Here is a 19,485-nt window from a genome sequence, read left to right as displayed (position 1 = left end):
ATATTAAATGGTTTGCGAACTGTGAGATTGCCATAGGCTACACCAGTGGATATAGTTTGTCTTCACTTTTACAGTAAAGGAATAACTACCCTGCGATGAGTTCCTGCTGCGTGATGATAACTGCAAGCGTGTCTAGATGATATAAAATTTATTACCTGCTAGATAGTTCAGTAGCTAGATCAAGCTAATACAATTGCTGCTGTTTAAATGGCAAGTTGATAGAAAAGTATAAATTGCACGGCTATCTCCAGGTCTGATAAACTGCAACATGTGGGTAAATTGTAGATTTATACATAATCTAATACCTACTAAAGCTTAGAGAAGAAGATATGATCACTTATGTTGGTCTAAGATATCGGTAGAAATCAGTCTTCTTAAATGATAATAGAGATGCAAGAAATTCGCATTCTACTGTATAATTAATTGGATACTTCTATTTCAAGATAAATAAATAATACCACCTACTATACTAACGATCTATATACACTCGTCATTGCTAGTGAATAATCTTTAAACATCAAGAAGCTCGTATATAAATGGGATAAAGATAAAAATGAAGGAGCTCTCCGTTTTTATCCGATGTGCAAGGGAGCTTGACTCGTTGATTGATTGCATTGATCAGTGCACGTAGAGATAACGTCCACAGACGCGTGCAATTTTTGCACGTGGAATGACGATTAGCAAGATATCAACGTCTGCCAACAAGGGCCCTTGTGCATTTTAAGGGGTGAACAGAATTTTCACGTCAAAGCAGCGCAAGTGAAACCTCCTGAATGATAGCAGAAACGCAGCTGAATGATGAACCCGGCTAGCCTGGGCTCCATCACTGATTAGATCGACGAAATGCTTAATGGAACTCCACTGTGTTCTTGGCATTGGGCTGGTATCGTCCGAAAACCTTTATCTCTATACATCAAAGGGCAGAGAAATGGTGTAATTGGGCGTTTGAGGCTCAAAATGGTCCCGATGGTGCCCGGCAGCTAATTTTAACCCTTGGGTTGGGTTTGTTCTAATCCTTGGCCGTTGGGCGGCGAAACGGAATGACCGCCGAGCTTCGGTCAGAAGCACTCCACTCTGAACGTTGACCGTGGTGAGACTGACAGCGTCCTCGCAACGTTATCTGGATAGCATTTTGTATGGTCAGACAAGTAGGCCATGCCTCGTATCGTATATCAGGCAGTATTGACACTTGTTCATGATTATGGACTCATAAGAGGCCTCACCAGCGTTCTTATCAGTACAGGCCAGACCCCCGTGGCGAACAAAACCTGCTTGGCGACCAACATCTTGAGGCTCGGCCTTATCTCCCCCCTAGTCCCAAACTAAAAGTATGACACCGACCATTTGGAACCGGCGCCGGCGCACCGGGCCAGAATCCGCGTAGCCTCAGCGTCACGTTAGTGGGCAGCCCATCCATGCCATTAAAACCCGGCCGCTAGAAATACAGTGGGTAACCCCCTGGAATGAGCCTCAATGCCACGGCAGTTCCAGCGCCATGGCCCACTGTTATGCAGGGTTTAGAATCTTCCATCACGGTCTCATCACGAGATTCTGGTCCATGTCATGATTCGCAATCTTCGTAATGGCCCCCTTTAGGCGAGGACCACAGTGAGCCGACTAGCAGCGTTTTGCAAAAATGGCATCTCCATGGACTTTATCTTTTCTTAGGGTCTATAAATACTGCACTGCGCTACTTTCATTTCCGAATTGCTTCATCAGAACATTCTTCAATGAATTCACCATCAGCGCTCGCTACGGCTTATTAAAGCATTTACACTATCGTTCACAACACCAACGCAAAATGGATCGCCTCCGAGACCTCGAAGTCCCTTGGACCGACTCAAATACCCCCACGCGCCGAAATTCGGTCGATTTATCTATTCCTTCGCCACCGGCTGAACACGATCCCAAGGCATTTCTGAATCATCATACAGCGAAATCGGCGACGAAAGCTGATCCCTCACAACTTGAGAAGGGCAGTCAAGATGACAGCATCGACGAAGAGCCTTCACAACAACAATTGTCCCTCAGACAACGCTTGCATCATTTTACCTGGGCTTGGTTCACACTGCCCATGAGTGCAGGCGGTTTGGCATTGCTCATTCACGTACAACCTCATCAATTCCCCGGCTTGAGAATCATCGGTACTGTGCTTTACAGCATCAATCTTCTCATCTTTACGCTCTGCTGTATCGGTATGATATGTCGATTTCTGTTCAACCCCGGCGACTTGACAAAATCTGTTACGCATCATCGAGAGGCATTCCTCTTCCCAACTTTCTTCCTGGCTATCGCTTCACTCATCACTAGCACCCAGCGATATGTCATTCCCAAAGACGACCCCTCATATGTTTGGGCAACTGAGACCATCTTTTGGATCTATGTTGTTGTCACATTCATCTTAGCTGTCTGGCAATATTCGTACCTCTTTGCAGGACATAGCTTCAACTTGCAAACAATGATGCCAGGTTGGTTGCTGCCTATCTTCCCAGTCATGTTGGCTGGTACCGTAGCAACTGTCATCTTGGACACTCAGAGCCACCTCAATCCTCTTCCAATCATCTTCGCTGGCCTGACTTGTCAAGGCCTGGGCTTCTGTGTCTCCATGATGATGTACGCTCACATGATCGGTCGACTCATGCAATCTGGTCTTCCCAATCGAGAACACCGAACCGGACTCTTCATGAATGTCGGCCCGCCAGCCTTTACAGCCTTGGCCCTTATCGGCATGGCCAATGCACTCCCCAAGACCATTTCTGGAGCTGACAACCTGGCTCTCAACGTCGACACTGTCCGCACAGTAGCTCTGCTCTGCGCCGTATTCCTCTGGGCACTGAGCATGTGGTGGTTCCTTATCGCTGTTGTCGCAGTGGTGTCATCCCCACCAAAGTTCTTCCATCTCGGTTGGTGGCCGATGGTCTTCCCCAACACTGGCTTCACACTTGCTACCATCTCCATTGGCAACGAATTCAAGTGTGAAGGCATTCTCTGGGCTGCGAGCGGCATGACTGTCATTCTTGTGATCACATTTGTAATTGTCTTCTCATTTAATATGAGAGCTGTTTTTGTACGAGATATCATGTATCCAGGAAAGGACGAGGATGCAGATGATCACTAGACATTATTTAGAGCTGGGAGTAACGGTTTGGATTCGTTTGTACTATTAGAGATACCATGGGATATAGGCTTAGACAAAAGGACATAAAAGGGATTCAGAGCAACAGCGCTCATAAATAGGATCCTACCGGGATTAGAATAATTGTCGTTAATTGTCATTCTCAAACATGTCGTCCAACTTGGTGTAAATACCACTTCGATTCCCACCGGGCCAGAAGGTTCGATGTCAAAATCGTGCATCGATAGCAGGGAACAAGGATTGAACTAGCAAAGATTTTCCCTTTATCGGACGAGATTTTACGATCCTTGGATCGTAATCGCAGGGATTTGCACGGTCTTACGCTTCTGTGAAACAGGGCCGATGAGCTCCCCTTTTTTCTAAATGCGTCGATCCGATTCTCGGCGAGACTCGCTTCGGCAAAAGTGTCATTTTCGCCGACATTCCTTCGATGCTGTCAATAGCAACGCATGCTCGATTTATTAATTTTGGATAGCATTAACTAACAGAGAAATACTCAGCAACAGCCGATATCTATACATCAGGACATGCTTTTCAACAAAAGCCAAGTTTCTTTCTTATTCGTCGTCGTTCAAGTCAGCTAAGTACAGAGCTTCTTCCGGCTCGCTACCGGCACATCAGCGATATCGCATCAACGACTTCGGGAGTCACTCGATATAGAAGCTGACTCGTTCGGTAGATAAGGAATCGCATGATGAACATGTATCCAAGCACGCGATTTAGCTATCAGTAGAAATCAAATAACAAATTGAAGCACAGGGCTTCTCTTTTTACGCTTCCAGGTATAGCAGCCGTCTCATAGGACTAGATGAGCGTTGCCACATCCCAACTGGTTAATGTCCTATTTGTCTTAGTTTCGACATTCAAAAGCGAAAAGGATCATGCAATCTTTTCTCGTAATATGTAACAAACAGATATCCGAATTGCATTCAGAGCAAAAGATAATCAGAGCAGAATACTGTCTTCATTGTGAGATACTTGATGGCGACCTTTGAAAGAGTCACTCCTCGGTCACTACTCCTGATATCGGGTCAGCATCGATAAAATTTAAATAAAATCCATCGTAAAGACCACCTTGTTGTATTTGGCTACTTTATATAGAAATGAAGATTAAGGAAGATTCTTCCATCCCGTTCAAATGTCGCGGTTATTCGACCCTGACCGTGTCCTGGGGCCATGACAATATAGGATCAAGTGTGAGGACATTACATGGCTAGAGTAGTCGGGTTCTTTTGACCGAAAAGGGCTCAGCTTTCTCGGTGATATTAGCTCTCAGGTACAAGTCTCAACAACAAATAACACATCTAGCGCATAACTGGGACACTATACCTCGAGGCCCGTCCAATTTGTATATATAACACGCGTTACATGGCGCAAACGTGACTCTCAAGAACGGTTAGATGTCAGTCGGGAGCCATTACTAGTAATATATAACATGTAGGACATAATTAAGAACGTTAGCATTGTTACTCCAGCCATGAAACGGTCACTTATGGCTCGCCAGCTCATCCATGAGGATCTTGTCTTTGAGGGCTGTGATCCTTTGGAAAGTCGGGGAGAACTAAAGATGAGTCACTCGGCGATAGATAACTTGAGGAGGCATATAGTGCATGGAAGGTTCAATCTGACTAGAGATTGACAGGAGTCAGGGTATATGCCTCCAGTCAAAAAGGGGCTTTAAGTGAATTGCAAAATCCGAAGGTGAAGAGCCCAAGGTCGCTTTGCCTAATTCGGTATGCATTTCGACGACAGCCTCTTGAATGACTCCATTTTTAGTATGATCCAACCACTCGTAGCATTTGTTGAAAAGATGTTCTTGCTGACTTTGCATTTGCTGATACGTTATTGGATGTTGAGATTACAGCACGCGTAAGCACGGGGCATTTGAGCCACCGACTCATCGGATACGGCATCTATATAATTGACCGTACGGACTAGGATTAGGTGATTCACCTCGCTATATAAACCGTCCTTGATAGAGACCTTTGCAAAAAAAAAATAAGTCACATCGACATAAACCTTCGTAATAACCTCTGAACCCATATCATTCTTCCTCATGAGCCAGACGCAACAGCCATCTGACCCGACCTTCCGGGCATATAGCGCCCAGCAAGGCGCCACTTACGCTGAACATCGTCGGAACTATAATCCCAAGCTGTACGATACAATTATAAATTTCCATAAAGAAGGGTCTGGCCGCTTCGATACCCTCATCGATGTTGGCTGCGGGCCAGGAACAGCTACTCGCAGCCTTGCCCCGCACTTCAAGACTGCCTATGGACTTGATCCCTCAGAGGGAATGATCAGCACTGCGCGATCTATCACCACACTCGAAAATGTCAAGTTCGAGGCCTCTTCAGCTGAGTCTCTGGGATCTGAACTTGCCGACCCCATTCCTGATGGCAGCGTCGACGTGATCACTGGGGCCACTTGTGCCCATTGGTTTGACATGCCTCGGTTTTGGGAGCAAGCTGCCAAGACCCTCAGACCTGGAGGTACTGTGGCTCTATGGACAGCTGCTGGGGTCCGAGTCGATCCGTCAATGCCGGCTCACGAAGCCGTGCAGGAGGTTATTGACGACCTTGATAACTTGGTCCAAGACTATATGCTGCCCGGCAATCTCATGGGGCGTGATCTGTACCGTGACCTACCGTTGCCTTGGACTCTTGATCCGCCTGTCTCGGTGTTTGACCGGGGCTCATTCGTACGCAAAGAATGGTGTACCGGTCCAGATTCTGAGACGATGTTCTTTGAGCATTCGCCGCCCGTTAGTTTGGATATGGTTGAGATGGTTCTTGGAACCGCTAGTCCTGTCACCAGATGGCGCGAAGCCCATCCTGAAGCAGTCGGGACGGAGAATGATGTTGTTCGGCAAATCAGAAGAAGGATTGAGAAGATCCTCGGTGATGCAGGCGTCGAGAAAGGCAAGGAGATGCTTACGGGTGATATGACTGGTGTCTTGCTGCTTGTTAGGAAGAAGAGTGACTAGGTGATTTTAAGACAGGAATTGACTATGGGATGCGTTGCGTTGATAAACATTACAATCAACTAGCCTAGTTCTCGAGCTGACAATCTTGTTCGCGCAACTTTCATGAATTAATATGCCCTCTCTCTTACTCATCGTATGCATCACGAGGATCATGCTCCTTCCAGAACTTATCGTAATCATCCCAACTCTGCGAAGGGAATGCCAATGGAACCGTAATCGGACCAAATGGAATACCCTTCTTCTCAAACTCATCCAAGCGAGCCTTGGTCCTCTCCTTCGTCTTGTTGACGCTATAAATAGAAATCCTATGGCACGAGCTAGTAACGTGAAGACCCCAGTTCCAAGCCGTTCGGACATCAGGTGGCTGAGTGTTGAGGGAGTTGTCCCAGCAGCGACAGACAATCTCAACCCAACCCTCGACGTCACATGGAAGCTCAAACTCCCAGGTACGCCAGGTCCACTTCCGCTTCTTGGAGAGTTTCTCAAGTGGAACGGTGTACCAGTTGAAGCCACCATCGTTGGAGAGTTCAACTCGCTCGGGCCAACGTCCGCCACCAGAGTAAGCCCAGCCCTTGCAGCGAATTTTGCCATTGTGGATGACAACTTGCTTTGTCCAGGGTGACATGATGGCAGAACTGACGGGCATCTCCTGGATCTGAATACCATCTGTGAGTTTGAAGTTGTGCTTGCCAACCTGCTGAGGGAAGTATAGGTACTCCTGGCTTTGGACAGGCGCTCTTGACGGCTCTTTGATAGCCTTGATGCGGTATAGCCACTTGACGCTGCGTGCGCCAATGTAGCCAAACACCACGATTCGAAGAGGATATCCATGGATTTTGGGGAGTTCTTCACCGTTCATCTCCCAGGCTAGCATAACTTCATTGGCTTTGACCTTGGACCAAGGAACACTGACGAGATAATTCATCGTCTTATCATCCTTGAAGTAGGTATCAGCACCGTAGAACTCCAGGTGCTTAGCGCCATCGATCAAGCCACCACAAGCCTTGATAACCTTCTTGAGGCTGATACCAACGTAGTTGGCAGTGCCAATTGCTCCTTCAGCCCAGGGTGCTTGAGGAACTTCATCACCTTGGCCAGGGTATTTGAGAATCTGTTCAATACGACGAGTTCCAGAACACTGGATTGTGACGTTCTTTGACATACGGGGGAACTTTGACTCGTCCATGAGTTCATCCAGTGTGAAGGATTTAGGGTTTGCGACGAGACCATCCATGAGGAAGCTAAAGTCTTCTTTGTTGATGATGGGAATTCCGCCATGGTTTCTCACAAAGTGAAGGGAATTGGGGGTGAACTCCTTGTCGGTGACTAAGCGCTTAGGCGGCTCGCCATTGTAAGGGAATTGCAAAAGGTGCAGCATATCAGGATGTTTCTCCTTGAGAACAGTAGCCCATGAATCTTCAGGTACGCTGGTGAGTTCACCGCCGATGGCATGATGCCACATCTTCCAGTGCGTACCGGGAAGAACAGGGTTGGTACCCGGAATAGGGCCAAGTTGAAACTCAGGGTTGGGGGGAAATGTCTGTGACGTCAAGATCTTGTGCGCAGCAGCTTTCTTGTCCGGGTAATTCTCCCACTCAACGAAGCTTCACAAGTCAGCTTGGCATGGTACACTTGAGAAGAGTCTTACCCAACCCAACCCTTGCGTTCACGAGTGAAAAGCTTCTTACGGTCACCGACCGACTTGATAGCCTCTTCATCTTTGGTGAGATCTCCAAAGACCTGGGGATTCAGAGCTACAGTCTTTGGTCCGGTTTGGTCCAGCACGGGAAGAACTGCACCGGAGAGACCTTGCTCGATCTTCCATTCATCAGGGCGATTGGTAGTCTTCATGATTGAAAAGTAACAGTAAAATTAGTTTGGGTGTATGCAATTGAGGAGAAGAGGGGAAAGACGGCGAGCTCTGGGTTTAAGTTAACCTACGTTGTACGTGGGCAGAGAGTTCAGCATGCGGGCGTCGCACAAGGTTGTAACCCTACGATCTGCTCAAAACGATCTAGATCGAGTAAGACTACCAGGCCAATGACGAAGCAGACAGTAGTATACCCAAAAGCAGCCACGACGTGAGATCATTGGCTCGATAAGCCGCGCCATGCAAGGAAGGCATTGAGTTCAAGCCATAGGGCCGATTTACCGTTGATGCCCTGAGCGGTGACACTGCTGTCTAATGGTGTTGTCGTGAATGGTTGGTGATTACGCTGTGAAAGTGGGGTCGTTATCAAGAGCTGACAGAGTTGGGATGCATCAGAGATCATCATGACAAAGTGGCTGCTGTACGAGTGCGGGGTCAACTTAATTCAATGGCATCCGGACTTTCCGTGTAAGATTGGGAATGGTCGTGATGCAGGAAGGGGGGATAAGATGAGCTGTGCTGCGTCCGTGAGGACGGTATTCACTTCGCGGTACGATCAATTGCAGCGACAAGACATCATCAAATTAGCCATGGTGAGTGTCAACCACAGCTTGTGATTCTCTTTGAAGGCTTACAAAACCAGTCTCAGAACAATCCCATGTCGACTCTTGCCAATGGTACAAGCAATCCCTCTCGTCTCAGTTATATGCCTAACAATATTTTTAGGGCAACCAAGTGAGAACCCAGGTTCAGTTCAGCAAGTCCGCTACGGAAAAAGCAACGGCGGCCTCATCGTCTTGAGCGACACGCAGACCATCGAAGTACTCGCTCACTTTGCTCGTGAACGTATTCCAGAGAGGTGCCGGTTAATCTGACCAATTTTGCATCATTGGCTGACAGCACATCCAGGAGCGTACATGCAAAGGCCGCCGGAGCCTTTGGCGAATTCGAAGTCCTTGAAGACATCTCCCATCTCACCGACGCAGACTTCCTCACGGGCATCGGCAAGAAGACGAAGTTACTCACACGAATCTCAACCGTCGGTGGCGAGAAAGGCTCCAGCGATACCGTACGTGATGTTCGCGGCTGGGCAACCAAATTCTACACCGAGGAGGGTATCCAGGACTTTGTCTTCAACGATCTGCCCGTGTTCTTCATCCGAGATCCGATCAAGTTTCCGTCCATGAACCGCAGTCACAAGAGACATCCCCAGACGAATGTTCCAGACAATACCATGTTCTGGGATTTTCATCTGAACAATCCCGAGGGTATTCATGCATTGATGCACCTCTTTGGACAGCGTGGTATTCCTGCATCGTTGAGAAACATCAATGGCTTCAGTGTTCACACATATACCCTCAACAAGGCTGTAAGTTCCAGGCTAAGCCATTGAAATTAAGCTGACACGACCTAGGATGGTAGCTATGTCTACGTCAAATGGCACTTCCGGCCCGACGATGGAATCAAGACGATGGATGCAGACACTGCTCAGCGACTAGCAGGCTCAGAGCCAGACTACCACGTCAAAGATCTCTTCAAGGCTATCGAGAAAGGAGATTTCCCATCTTGGGGTGTTTACATCCAGGTTATGCAACCCGATGAGGTCAAAGATGCTCCAATTGATGTTTTCGACGACACGTATACTTGGCCTTTTGAGAAGTATCCTCTGAGACTTGTTGGTCGGATGACTCTTACCAAGAACGTAAGTTTCATAATGCTTGAGGCTCTCATGTTCTGATATATTGCCATAGCTCAACAATTACTTCCAAGACTTGGAGCAGGCGTGTTTTTCGCCTTCAAACATGGTGCCTGGCATTGGACCATCTGCGGATCCTGGTATATAGACCCCTCCACGTTTACATCCAGAGACTAACTCGAGACAAGTACTGCAAGCAAGAATGTTTAGCTACCCAGATGCTCATCGCTACAGGCAAGTAAATTGACTTTTCTCATTATATCAAGTCTAATGATGACCAGAGTCGGACCCAACTACTTCCAACTGCCCTGCAACAAACCCATCAACAAGGTCTACGCCCCATACGTCCGCGACGGCCCAGGCACGATTAATGGCAACTACGGGGGCGACCCGGACTATGTCGGCTCAGAGCTTCGCCCCGTCAGTACGAGCAAACGAGTTCAAGTGCCTACACACGAGGACTGGTCTGGCCATGTTACCGCTTTCGCAACATCAATCACGGACAAAGACTTTGAGCAGCCCAGAGCACTCTGGAAAATCATCTGCAAAGAGCCAAAGGGCAAAGAACAGTTCTTGCACAATATTCTTCCGACGTTGAGCGATATTCCTGACAAAATGAAGGATCAGGTTGTTGGTGAGTTCTACGCAACGGGATAAGTGCTGATTTATCTTATGCTAATTCTTCACAGAATATTTCGGTCGTGTTGATGGGGATCTCAAGGCTTGTTTAAAAGAAGGTCTATCCAAGTAAAATCGCCCATTTGTGTTCGGTCGCCGTATCAAGTATAAGTTATTAGTCGAATGACTCAATTGACATAATTCTTCCTATTGCTGGGCTTTGATGTGAACAACCTCAAGGTTCTGTTTAGGGCGCGTAAATCGTTTTGGGGTGGGATTTTCAGGGACCAGGGGGTGCTGGATAGCCCCACTAATATGGCGGTGCCGATCACTGTAATCAGGGCTGAGTCTTGTTGGGTTGTTTCACATCGAACCAACAACATAAGAGCATTGACTGCACTTCCTCAATCCTCCTCTTTCATCTTAATCGTGAAAAGGTGCCACAGCTTTGACTTGGAAAATGGCGCCCATTTCGTTTCTCGACTGCCCCCAAGAAGTACAGCTCCACGTCGCCGAATTTGTGTCCCAAGGCGACCTGGCTAGGCTCTCCATGACCTGTCGCGCCCTGCACAGCCTCACCGAGCCTCTGATCTATTCCTCTGTCAAGTTTGAATGGACGAGGGAGTTCCACCCGCCCGTCACTCAATTACTCCAGTTACTCCGAACGCTGTTGGAAAGACCGGACTTGTGCCCTTTGATACGCCATGCCGACTTTGAAGGTAATGGCTTCATCAACGAGATAGGCTCGTATCGCTCAGATTGGACAGAAGAGACTCCCGATCCGCCACCTGCCATCCCAGAGGTTCCCAAGAGCGAACTTTCCGTGGCCATAAGGAGCACAGGTGTTTCCAAGTCGACTGCCGAACAATGGCATACAAAAGTCCAATCGGGATCTCCTGAAGCTTCGGTCGCGGTTCTTGTTTCTCTTCTACCAAATCTAGAACGGCTTTGTCTGTCCTCCAATTGGACAAACGACACGCATTTCCTGGGGAGCATGTTTCGGGCTGCTCTATGTGAAAAGCTTCAGCATGTGACAAAGGCAGGACTACCCTCTTTTTCTTCGTTGAAGCGCGTATCATTCGCACCAATGTTTGACGAAGAACGCCATCTCGATCCAAGTAATACAGCAGATGCCCTGGCGTTGTTCTACCTGCCCAATATTGAGAATCTCTCAGTATCGATTGACAATCCCATCAACTTCACTTGGCCCTCGTCACCACCAGAGCCAAGATCGCTAGAGTCTCTCGAGATCTTTCGGCTACGAGAAAGTCGCCTGGCACCAGTTTTAGCAGCAACGACGAACTTGAAGAAGCTTCGATACAACTGGATGTACCGTCCAGACCTCGACAAGGAGGTCAGTAAACATGTTGTGATGTTGGACGTGATGTCAGAAGCCCTCCTTGAGACTAAAGACTCGCTTGAGGAGCTTGAAATCACCGCAGAGACTTTTCCCGCACTATCGCATGGGGAGTACGAGCCGCCAGGCATCGCCTTCCACGGATCAATCGCTCGACTTCGTGAGATGCACAAGATCGAGACTCTTCATATACCTTGGACATTTCTCACTGGAAATAAAGGATTTTCTACTGGTCCTGGTCTTATCGGGGCTGCAGTTCCGCCCAATGTTGAAGATTTGGCATTGGATGGTTTCTTTATGTGGTCTGAGGATGATGACTATGAAGAGGATCCAGATGAACTGATGGTCGAAGGCTTTGCAGAAGAACTCGAGAGCGGCGCTTTGTTACATGTAAAATCACTGAAGAGCGTTTGCCTACCGGGATCCTTGTATATCGGTGGGTTGTCAGACATCTGCGAGAACAAGATGAGAGCCCTTGGGGATCGATTTGGGTTGGCATTGAGCTACGATGAGAGAAAAGAGTGAAAGTACATTATCTCATAGCCTGTATCTTCTGATTAAATCTCGCGTCATTCAATTATTTTTATTCCTCGCAGTGTCATGGTGAACAACACGAATCTTGATCTTTATGCTATTATAGAACACTACATGTACTTGAAACTACACGAACGAAGACAATAGGAGACTGAGCGCCTACTACTCATCCCAAATAATATTGTTCCTTGTACACATCTGTATCTGGCCTTTCTTCTTCACACCTCCAGCAATCTTACGAAGCGAAAATGGCATAGCCTTCTCTTCTTGCCTCATATAATGCACGTCTTGGTCGCGTACCAGTAAGTTACATCCCCAGAATTCCTGGCATCTCGTTAGTAAATCGATGATCTCACAGATAATGCAATCATCCTGTACCAACCTTTTCATCTTCTCCGTTTTCATCGGTGCCACAGGGGGCCAAGATAGTGTAGCCTTGCCTTCCTTTGACAACAGTCGTGACACGGACTTTTGGATTAACCTCCGGAATAGACGTCGTGTGTGTCATACAATACTGATGGAATGCATTGACTTCGCCACACTTGGCCTTGTTTTTATGGCCGGCGGCAGGGTTCGCATTACTCTCTGGGTCATTGACAACACGGTCTCGCCAAAGAGCACTGCAGCGATCAAGAGCCAGTTTAACCGGGCTAGCAGGCCACTGATTAAGAAAGCCATCCAGTCCCTTCTGAGAAGAAGAAAAGATAATCTCGTTTCCAAAAGCCACGATAGTCATAACCGAAGGAAGGTATGTTGGCTTGGTGCTCCCTTTGCCGGCAAAGACTGTAGGCTTATATTGTTGCATATCCTTTTCCATCTCTCTATGTGCAACCTGGGCCATCTGCCTTAGCTGACCGTCTGTGATGGAAGCGACAGGTTCATTAAAGACGAGATAGGAGGAAAAGAGATATCGGTGCTGATTTTCTCTCCTCCTGCTTTCCGTTACGCCCGGGATTGGCTGAGTCGCTAGACCATAGTCAAGCCGGACTTTGAGTTGCCCTTGTGGTGGGTGCTTGACGCTGAGGTCAATAGCATCGAGAAATTGACTGAAGAGGAGAAGTATGCACAATAAAGAAATGTAGAAAGTACCCAACAGCGGTGCCATGATGCCAGGAGTTGAACGTATGCTCAGAACTGTGTATAGAGTTCAACGAGATAGAGCCTGGACGAAACTCATACAGATAAACGACACAGGGCATATAACATAGCCTCTACATGATCCTGGCTCACTGGGACTGGAACCTCTCCAGGTATCAACGAATAGCACCCAACAGCCATACCTGCGCCTTTCGGACAGCGGCTAAGCCGGAAGGCAGACACGATGATCATGGTACCATAAGATTGTTTAAAATTAAAGGCCCATATTCTGATTCCTACCAAACAACTGCCGAAGCTGATACTCGCCGAATTAAGAGTACAGCCCCCATCTACCAACTCTGTTACAAGTCAACTACGCGCCGTGATAGAAACATGGAAACCCAGTTGGCCGTGCGTCCAATCGGAGGTCAACTAGCCGACCATGTAATGTGGATGTTGATACGAGCTTCTTGCTAGAACCAACAACAAGACGCTAACAAGGGGTCATGAAACACAGTTGTTGGTTCGACTTACCATTTCGACAGTGGCTTTTCTATAATTAACGGGCCGTGCTGCGACTCATGCATGATGATCCTTTCGAGTCAGGAAATCCCCGACTAATTTTATCCCTTATCTGTTGGTTCCCCCCGGTAAAATTCATTTACATGTCACTACGTGGGTCAAATGCGAACTGAGCTTCTCGGCGAGACTGGATCATGAGGCGATAACTAAATCACGCAGGACTGTGGGGGCCTTGCTGAGTGGCCTGGGCGAAGTGCAGATATTGAAACTGGCATTGGGGGCCAAGAGGAAGAAATAGACAACCCTGCAAGGCTGACCATCGGTTTGCTAACAATAGTTCCATTGACACACATATGAAAATCGCCAAGTATCTGTATTTACCGAAAGAGAGTAACACGTTCTATCCGCTTGTAAATTGTATCATCATGCAGCGTCTAAGCTATGCTTTGGCACTATTCGCTGCTGCTGGCTCAGCAGTAGCCCGTCCTTCTTCTGTTGACTTTGGATCTATGTCCATGAATAACATCTTTGGTAGAGAAACGACCGACTTCTTCAATCCGGATGACTTGACGTTCATCAAGAAGCTCGCAGCTGTCGGGGACTCATACTCAGCTGGTATTGGAGCTGGCGATGGCTTACACGGCGAAGGCGGTAAGTTTACATTTTTGGGTTGTTGCAGCGAAATTTAACGTGTTACAGATGAAAACTGCCGTCGATATGATCATTCTTACCCATATCTCATCAATCAAGATGAGAGACTGGGCGATGCAGCCAACAGGAAGTTTCAATTCAAGTCTTGCTCTGGTGCGGTTATCAAGAACGTGATTGAGGATCAGCTTCCTTCAATAGACTCTGATCAGCAAATCATTCTCTTATCTGCAGGTAAGACTTATAGGTAATCATTTGAGGCGCTAACATCCACCAACAATGTTCTAGGTGGCAACGATGCCGAGCTTGTCAATATCCTGAACCAATGTGTCTATCAATGGTTTGCTTTGAACGACCAGCACTCTACTGTAGGTAAGGTTGCAGAGATGAAAGGTGAGCCCTGGGCGAAGGGATGGGATTGGGATGCTGCGTCTCGAGGCTGCCTAGGTCAACTCCAATATTCCAAGAACATCATAAACAACGATGAGTTCTCCAAAAGGATCGACTCGATGATCGAGGCTACGAAGAAGAAACTCTCGTCAGAGTAAGCTCTACCCCGGCGCACTCTCTGGATATCTACTGATATTATCTTTCTGTGTAGCGGCATGATATACTACACGGGGTATGATAGCGCTTGATAGAGAATCATTCTCCTTCCGCTAATCCTAGTTATAGGTATGCCAAATTTTGGAGCACTGACTATGGGTCTGCTTGCGACAAAGTGTCATGGTCAACCTGGATATTTGTAAGTAAACCGAATTAGCAGTTTGTGAGTTTTTCTGACATTTCACCCAAAGAAATCGTATAATATTTGGCAGCCTGCTGCTCGTCTTGAAGAGTTGCGCCGAAGAGAGATGAACAGGCTCGTTGATCTCATAAACGACAAAATTGTAAGTGCAGACAGACACCCAGGAGGTTGGTAGGTTAACTCGACTTTCAGGAAGCTGCGGTCAAGAAAGCCGGCGACAAGGTGACATTTATCAACTACGACGAGTATGTCGGCCACTTCAAAGGCCGATACTGCGAAGAGGGCGTTGACGAATCGGTGGTTGACAGCAACACAAGGTAAGCTTTAACATTCTGGACGATTGACTCATACCGCTAATTAGCTCTCCCAGACCGGAGCTGATGTTCTATGAGCTCGATACTTTTGACCCGTGGGGTAATAGGCCGTGGAAACGCAGTACAGTCGAGCACACGAACGGTTCATTTTCAGGTGACATGAACACGATGGCCCGAGCAGCTGAGTTTGTCGCGCCGGATGTGACATTCAGGCAGGAACACAAGATTGAAGATGATTCTGAGACCCAGGGTCTCCAGGCGGCAGCTAAAGAGGGTGCTACTGAAGATGTGCCGAATCTTTTACCTGACGGGTAAGTAACAGCAACCAAGCCTTTTTCAACGCTAATCCCCTCGATCTTTTAGTTACGGCCGTGTCTTCCATCCCCAGATCCTGTTGCATGAGCTCATTGCCAACCTTGTTCTATTCGAGGTGTCCAATCGCCGAATGGAGGAGAACAATATGACACCGGAACCTCTTCTGGATACATCTGTAGCGCAGTGCCCAATCAATCCTTCTGGTAACATTGTCCTGAAGTACAAGGAGACTAAGCCGGGAGAGGCAGTCAAGAAGGGCACCGAGCTGAGGATTCTGCCGGTCGGTGACTCTATCACAGTAGGTTATTTGAGCGACAGGAAGGGAGGTGACGGGAATGGCTACCGGGGGCAATTGAAGAAGGATCTTTCTGGTAAGAATACATGAAGGTAAGGCAGACATTGCTATTTGCTAACGTCATCCAGGTGACAAGGTCGTCTTTGCTGGTACAGAGTCATCAGGTACAATGTCCGGCGGAAACTATGTATGTACACCGGCTCACTACGGACAGTTAACTGACTCCAGATAGGCAGCATGGTCGGGAAAGACCATCCAGTATATCTCGGACCATGTCGACCCTTCGCTCAAACAACAACCCAACATCATCCTTCTGGCAGCTGGAACCAATGATATGAACCCTAATCGTGGCATCTCGAAGGAGGGCAATGATCCCAAGGGCGCTGCTAACCGACTTGGTAAGCTCATTGACAAGATGGTTAAAGCATGCCCCTACGCAACCATTTTGGTAGCCATGATCATCAACACATGTGATGAGAAGCAATCCCTAGCCACAAAGGAGTTCCAGAAGCTCGTCCCCGGCGTTGTCAAGTCGCGTCATGACGACGGTAAGCACGTCTTGGCCGTGGACTTCACAACCTTCAAGACGAGTGATCTCCAAGACTGCATCCACCCTACCAACGACGGATACAAGCTTATGGGTGACTATTGGTACAGCTTCATCCACCAGATTCCCAGCAGTTGGATCAAGAAGCCAGTTGGACCAGACCCCAACGGTGGTGATGGAACTAACGGCGGTATTGACAAGAATATTCCTGCTCCGGACTGGGGAAAGAGCCCTATTCAGGTTACTTCGAAGAAGACAGTGGCAGATGCAGCCAAGTATGCAACTGGTGGAAAGGACAAGTGCGTTATTTGTAACGGCAATCCTTGGTACAAGGGTACTGGAAAGATTGCGCAAGGTGGCGTTGGTAAGAATGGGGATTGGAAGTATCACAAGGACTGGAAAGCAGAGGGTGAAGTTGCTGAAGGACTTGGCTTGGACAAACAGTATGTCAGATTGCACGACATGAATGGCGATGGCAAAGCGGGTAAGCGTTGAACATTTACCTGACCACTATCTGGAGCCCCAGACTAATCACTGTTCTAGACTACGTATGGATTCATCCCAAAACAGGCGAGATCACCTGCTGGCTCAACAATCTCCCCAAACCATGGTCCAAGGCTGGCAACAACAATGGTATCATCGGTAGCGGCGTAGGCCCTGCGAAGACTATCTATCTGGCGGTAAGTTTCCCTAAGGTTCCTTTGACGGCCAATACTAACCCACAGACAGGATATGAACGGGGACGGAGTAAGTATCACGTCTGATCCATGGCTCTGTGCTAACGTGAGATAGATGGACGATTACCTTGTTGTCGACCCAGATAATGGTTCGGTTCGTGTTTGGTGGAACTATGGTCCTGATGACAGCTGGGACAACGGCTGGAAATTCGTGCCTGGTGGTGAGATCGCTTCGGGGGTGCCGCATGCCAACCTTGAGACTTTACGATTCCCAGACATCAACGGGGATGGACGGGCTGACTATGTCTACATTGGTGAAGGTGGATCGCTGAAGCATCATTTGAATACTGGATCAGTTGGAGGACGGGATGTGCTCTTTCATGCGATGGGAGGTATCGCTACTGGAGCTGTCAGTGACATTTCCAAGTTGGTGTTTGCCGACGTAAGTAGAACGGACCCTAGACTTGGATCCCGGGCTAACGAGTGTGATTGACAGATGAATGGCGATGGCCGTGATGGTAAGGTCTGCCTCGTCGCATGCCACGAGTCTTGCTAATCGACAACAGACTATTTGATCTGGGATGAAGACGGTGGCCTCACAGGATTTCTTAACCAGCCAACCAACAGGGAGGGTGTTCCTCTCTTCGTCAATCAGGGCCCGGCAAAAACCATTGCAGATGGTATCAGGAAGCAGCCAAGCACTATTCAGTTGGCAGATATGGATGGCGATGGGAAGGACGACTATGTCTACGTTGGCGACCATGGTGCACTTTCAGTCTGGTATAACAGAGGGACTACCGATGACTCCATGGCGATTGATGGCCTTCGTTTTGCTGACATGGATGGTGATGGAGTGGACGACTATGTCTGGCTGGACCCCAAGACGGGAGCTCCAACGGTTTAGTAAGTCATGCCCACGTATCGACTTTGCGATTGACTCACTGACAGCTTAGCCTCAACTCTGGAGTCAATGATGGTGACTCTCTTGGCTGGGCATGGAGCCCGATCAATGGCGGCAAGCCTATCGCTTCTGGTGCTGCGCCTGCGAACCAGGTGGTTTTTGGCGACATCAACGGGTGAGTAGCCTCGGACTCTGGGTGGAGCGCTTGACTGACCAGAAGTAGCGACGGGCTGGACGATTATCTAGACCTGGATCCCAAGACCGGCTTGTTGAAAGCGTACCTCAATTTGGGACGGGAGTCTGAGTGGAAGTTCCAGCCAATAGGCACGATCGCATCAGGCCTCGGACCTGGGAAGCGAGTGCGCATCGCCGATATTGACGGTGATGGGGTAAGACCTAGGCCGTGATTCACCTAGCGGCTCATTTGTTTACCACCTTCTTAGCGCGATGACTACATCTTTCTCAAAGATAACGGCGGTACGACCATCTACCGCAACATCTACGGCCCTGACAACGATGGCGACAAGTATGCCCCAATGTCTGACGCGGATGCTTCGGGTATCAACCAATCACCGGACGAGATTGACTTTATAGATATGAACGGTGACGGAAAGGCGGACTACGTCTGGACATCTAGACTCGATGGTAGTGTCAAGGTTTGGTACAATGACTACCCCAAGAAACCCACCTGGCGAGAAGCCGGAGAGGTCGCAGGCGGCGTCGGGACATCCGGCGCAAACATCCGATACGCGAAGCTACAGAAGACAGGCCGATACGATTACGTCGCTGTCGATCCCAAGACAGGAGCTATCGCTGCGTGGCTCAACGGGTGCGGCGACCCTGATACTTCCAAGAAGAAGCACAGAATCACAATCGCTCGGTATCTCACCACCGTATGGGTCATCGCGGAAAAGCCCGAAGACAAGGACTTTTCTTCCGATACCTGTTTCAAGACAGGAAAGGGCGGAGATACACGTGGTACTCCGATCTTGAACACAACAGCTGATGACAAGTTTCCCGCTGCTCTAAAGAGTGGTGATACGATGGAGAAGCTTTATGGACATACGTGCTTTTATGAGGGCAGTACAGAGAGGGTAGGGAAGCTAGTTTGTGATGGGGTTAGTGGGATCAGGTGCTATAAGGATGAGAACTTTGGGAAGACGCAGAAGTGTAGGTTTGGGTCTTATACATATGCCTTGTACTGTGAGTGGTAGTCATATAATGAGAAGTTTGATAGTGGC

The 19,485-nt window shown here is 48.2% G+C and overlaps 7 protein-coding genes across 7 annotated transcripts; 5 read left to right on the top strand and 2 right to left on the bottom strand.

Moving 5' to 3' along the window:
* Positions 1-1,801: 1,801 nt before the first annotated feature.
* On the top strand, positions 1,802-3,118 carry FMAN_06306 (uncharacterized protein; the record flags this gene model as incomplete). The annotated part of the gene is made up of 1 exon (XM_041826930.1): positions 1,802-3,118. The coding sequence occupies one exon, from the start codon at positions 1,802-1,804 to the stop codon at positions 3,116-3,118; it is 1,317 nt and encodes a 438-aa protein (XP_041677944.1).
* Positions 3,119-5,192: 2,074 nt separating this feature from the next.
* FMAN_06307 (uncharacterized protein) lies at positions 5,193-6,125 on the top strand (the record flags this gene model as incomplete). Its single annotated transcript, XM_041826929.1, has 1 exon — positions 5,193-6,125. The coding sequence occupies one exon, from the start codon at positions 5,193-5,195 to the stop codon at positions 6,123-6,125; it is 933 nt and encodes a 310-aa protein (XP_041677943.1).
* Positions 6,126-6,249: 124 nt separating this feature from the next.
* Positions 6,250-7,976, bottom strand: FMAN_06308 (uncharacterized protein; the record flags this gene model as incomplete). The annotated part of the gene is made up of 2 exons (XM_041826928.1): positions 6,250-7,729; positions 7,774-7,976. 2 exons carry the CDS (start codon positions 7,974-7,976, stop codon positions 6,250-6,252), a joined length of 1,683 nt encoding a protein of 560 aa, XP_041677942.1.
* A 609-nt stretch (positions 7,977-8,585) lies between these two features.
* On the top strand, positions 8,586-10,442 carry FMAN_06309 (putative catalase isozyme P; the record flags this gene model as incomplete). The annotated part of the gene is made up of 9 exons (XM_041826927.1): positions 8,586-8,588; positions 8,639-8,672; positions 8,722-8,854; positions 8,905-9,364; positions 9,410-9,697; positions 9,747-9,831; positions 9,880-9,925; positions 9,973-10,325; positions 10,381-10,442. 9 exons carry the CDS (start codon positions 8,586-8,588, stop codon positions 10,440-10,442), a joined length of 1,464 nt encoding a protein of 487 aa, XP_041677941.1.
* A 327-nt stretch (positions 10,443-10,769) lies between these two features.
* Positions 10,770-12,191, top strand: FMAN_06310 (uncharacterized protein; the record flags this gene model as incomplete). The annotated part of the gene is made up of 1 exon (XM_041826926.1): positions 10,770-12,191. The coding sequence occupies one exon, from the start codon at positions 10,770-10,772 to the stop codon at positions 12,189-12,191; it is 1,422 nt and encodes a 473-aa protein (XP_041677940.1).
* A 171-nt stretch (positions 12,192-12,362) lies between these two features.
* FMAN_06311 (uncharacterized protein) lies at positions 12,363-13,305 on the bottom strand (the record flags this gene model as incomplete). The annotated part of the gene is made up of 2 exons (XM_041826925.1): positions 12,363-12,524; positions 12,583-13,305. The coding sequence occupies 2 exons, from the start codon at positions 13,303-13,305 to the stop codon at positions 12,363-12,365; spliced, it is 885 nt and encodes a 294-aa protein (XP_041677939.1).
* A 919-nt stretch (positions 13,306-14,224) lies between these two features.
* On the top strand, positions 14,225-19,458 carry FMAN_06312 (uncharacterized protein; the record flags this gene model as incomplete). Its single annotated transcript, XM_041826924.1, has 19 exons — positions 14,225-14,450; positions 14,499-14,681; positions 14,736-14,991; positions 15,049-15,069; positions 15,123-15,192; positions 15,245-15,337; positions 15,388-15,512; positions 15,566-15,820; positions 15,873-16,195; positions 16,248-16,306; positions 16,352-17,150; positions 17,210-17,346; positions 17,396-17,413; positions 17,459-17,785; positions 17,840-17,861; positions 17,910-18,246; positions 18,297-18,419; positions 18,468-18,633; positions 18,688-19,458. 19 exons carry the CDS (start codon positions 14,225-14,227, stop codon positions 19,456-19,458), a joined length of 4,311 nt encoding a protein of 1,436 aa, XP_041677938.1.
* Between the last annotated feature and the right edge of the window lie 27 nt (positions 19,459-19,485).

The sequence above is a fragment of the Fusarium mangiferae genome (assembly GCF_900044065.1).
Source record: "Fusarium mangiferae strain MRC7560 genome assembly, contig: FMAN_scaffold002, whole genome shotgun sequence".
In the NCBI taxonomy this organism is placed as follows: Eukaryota; Fungi; Ascomycota; class Sordariomycetes; order Hypocreales; family Nectriaceae; genus Fusarium; species Fusarium mangiferae.
The sequence above is the reverse complement of the archived record's forward strand: the minus strand, read 5'-3'. Positions and strand labels throughout refer to the sequence as shown.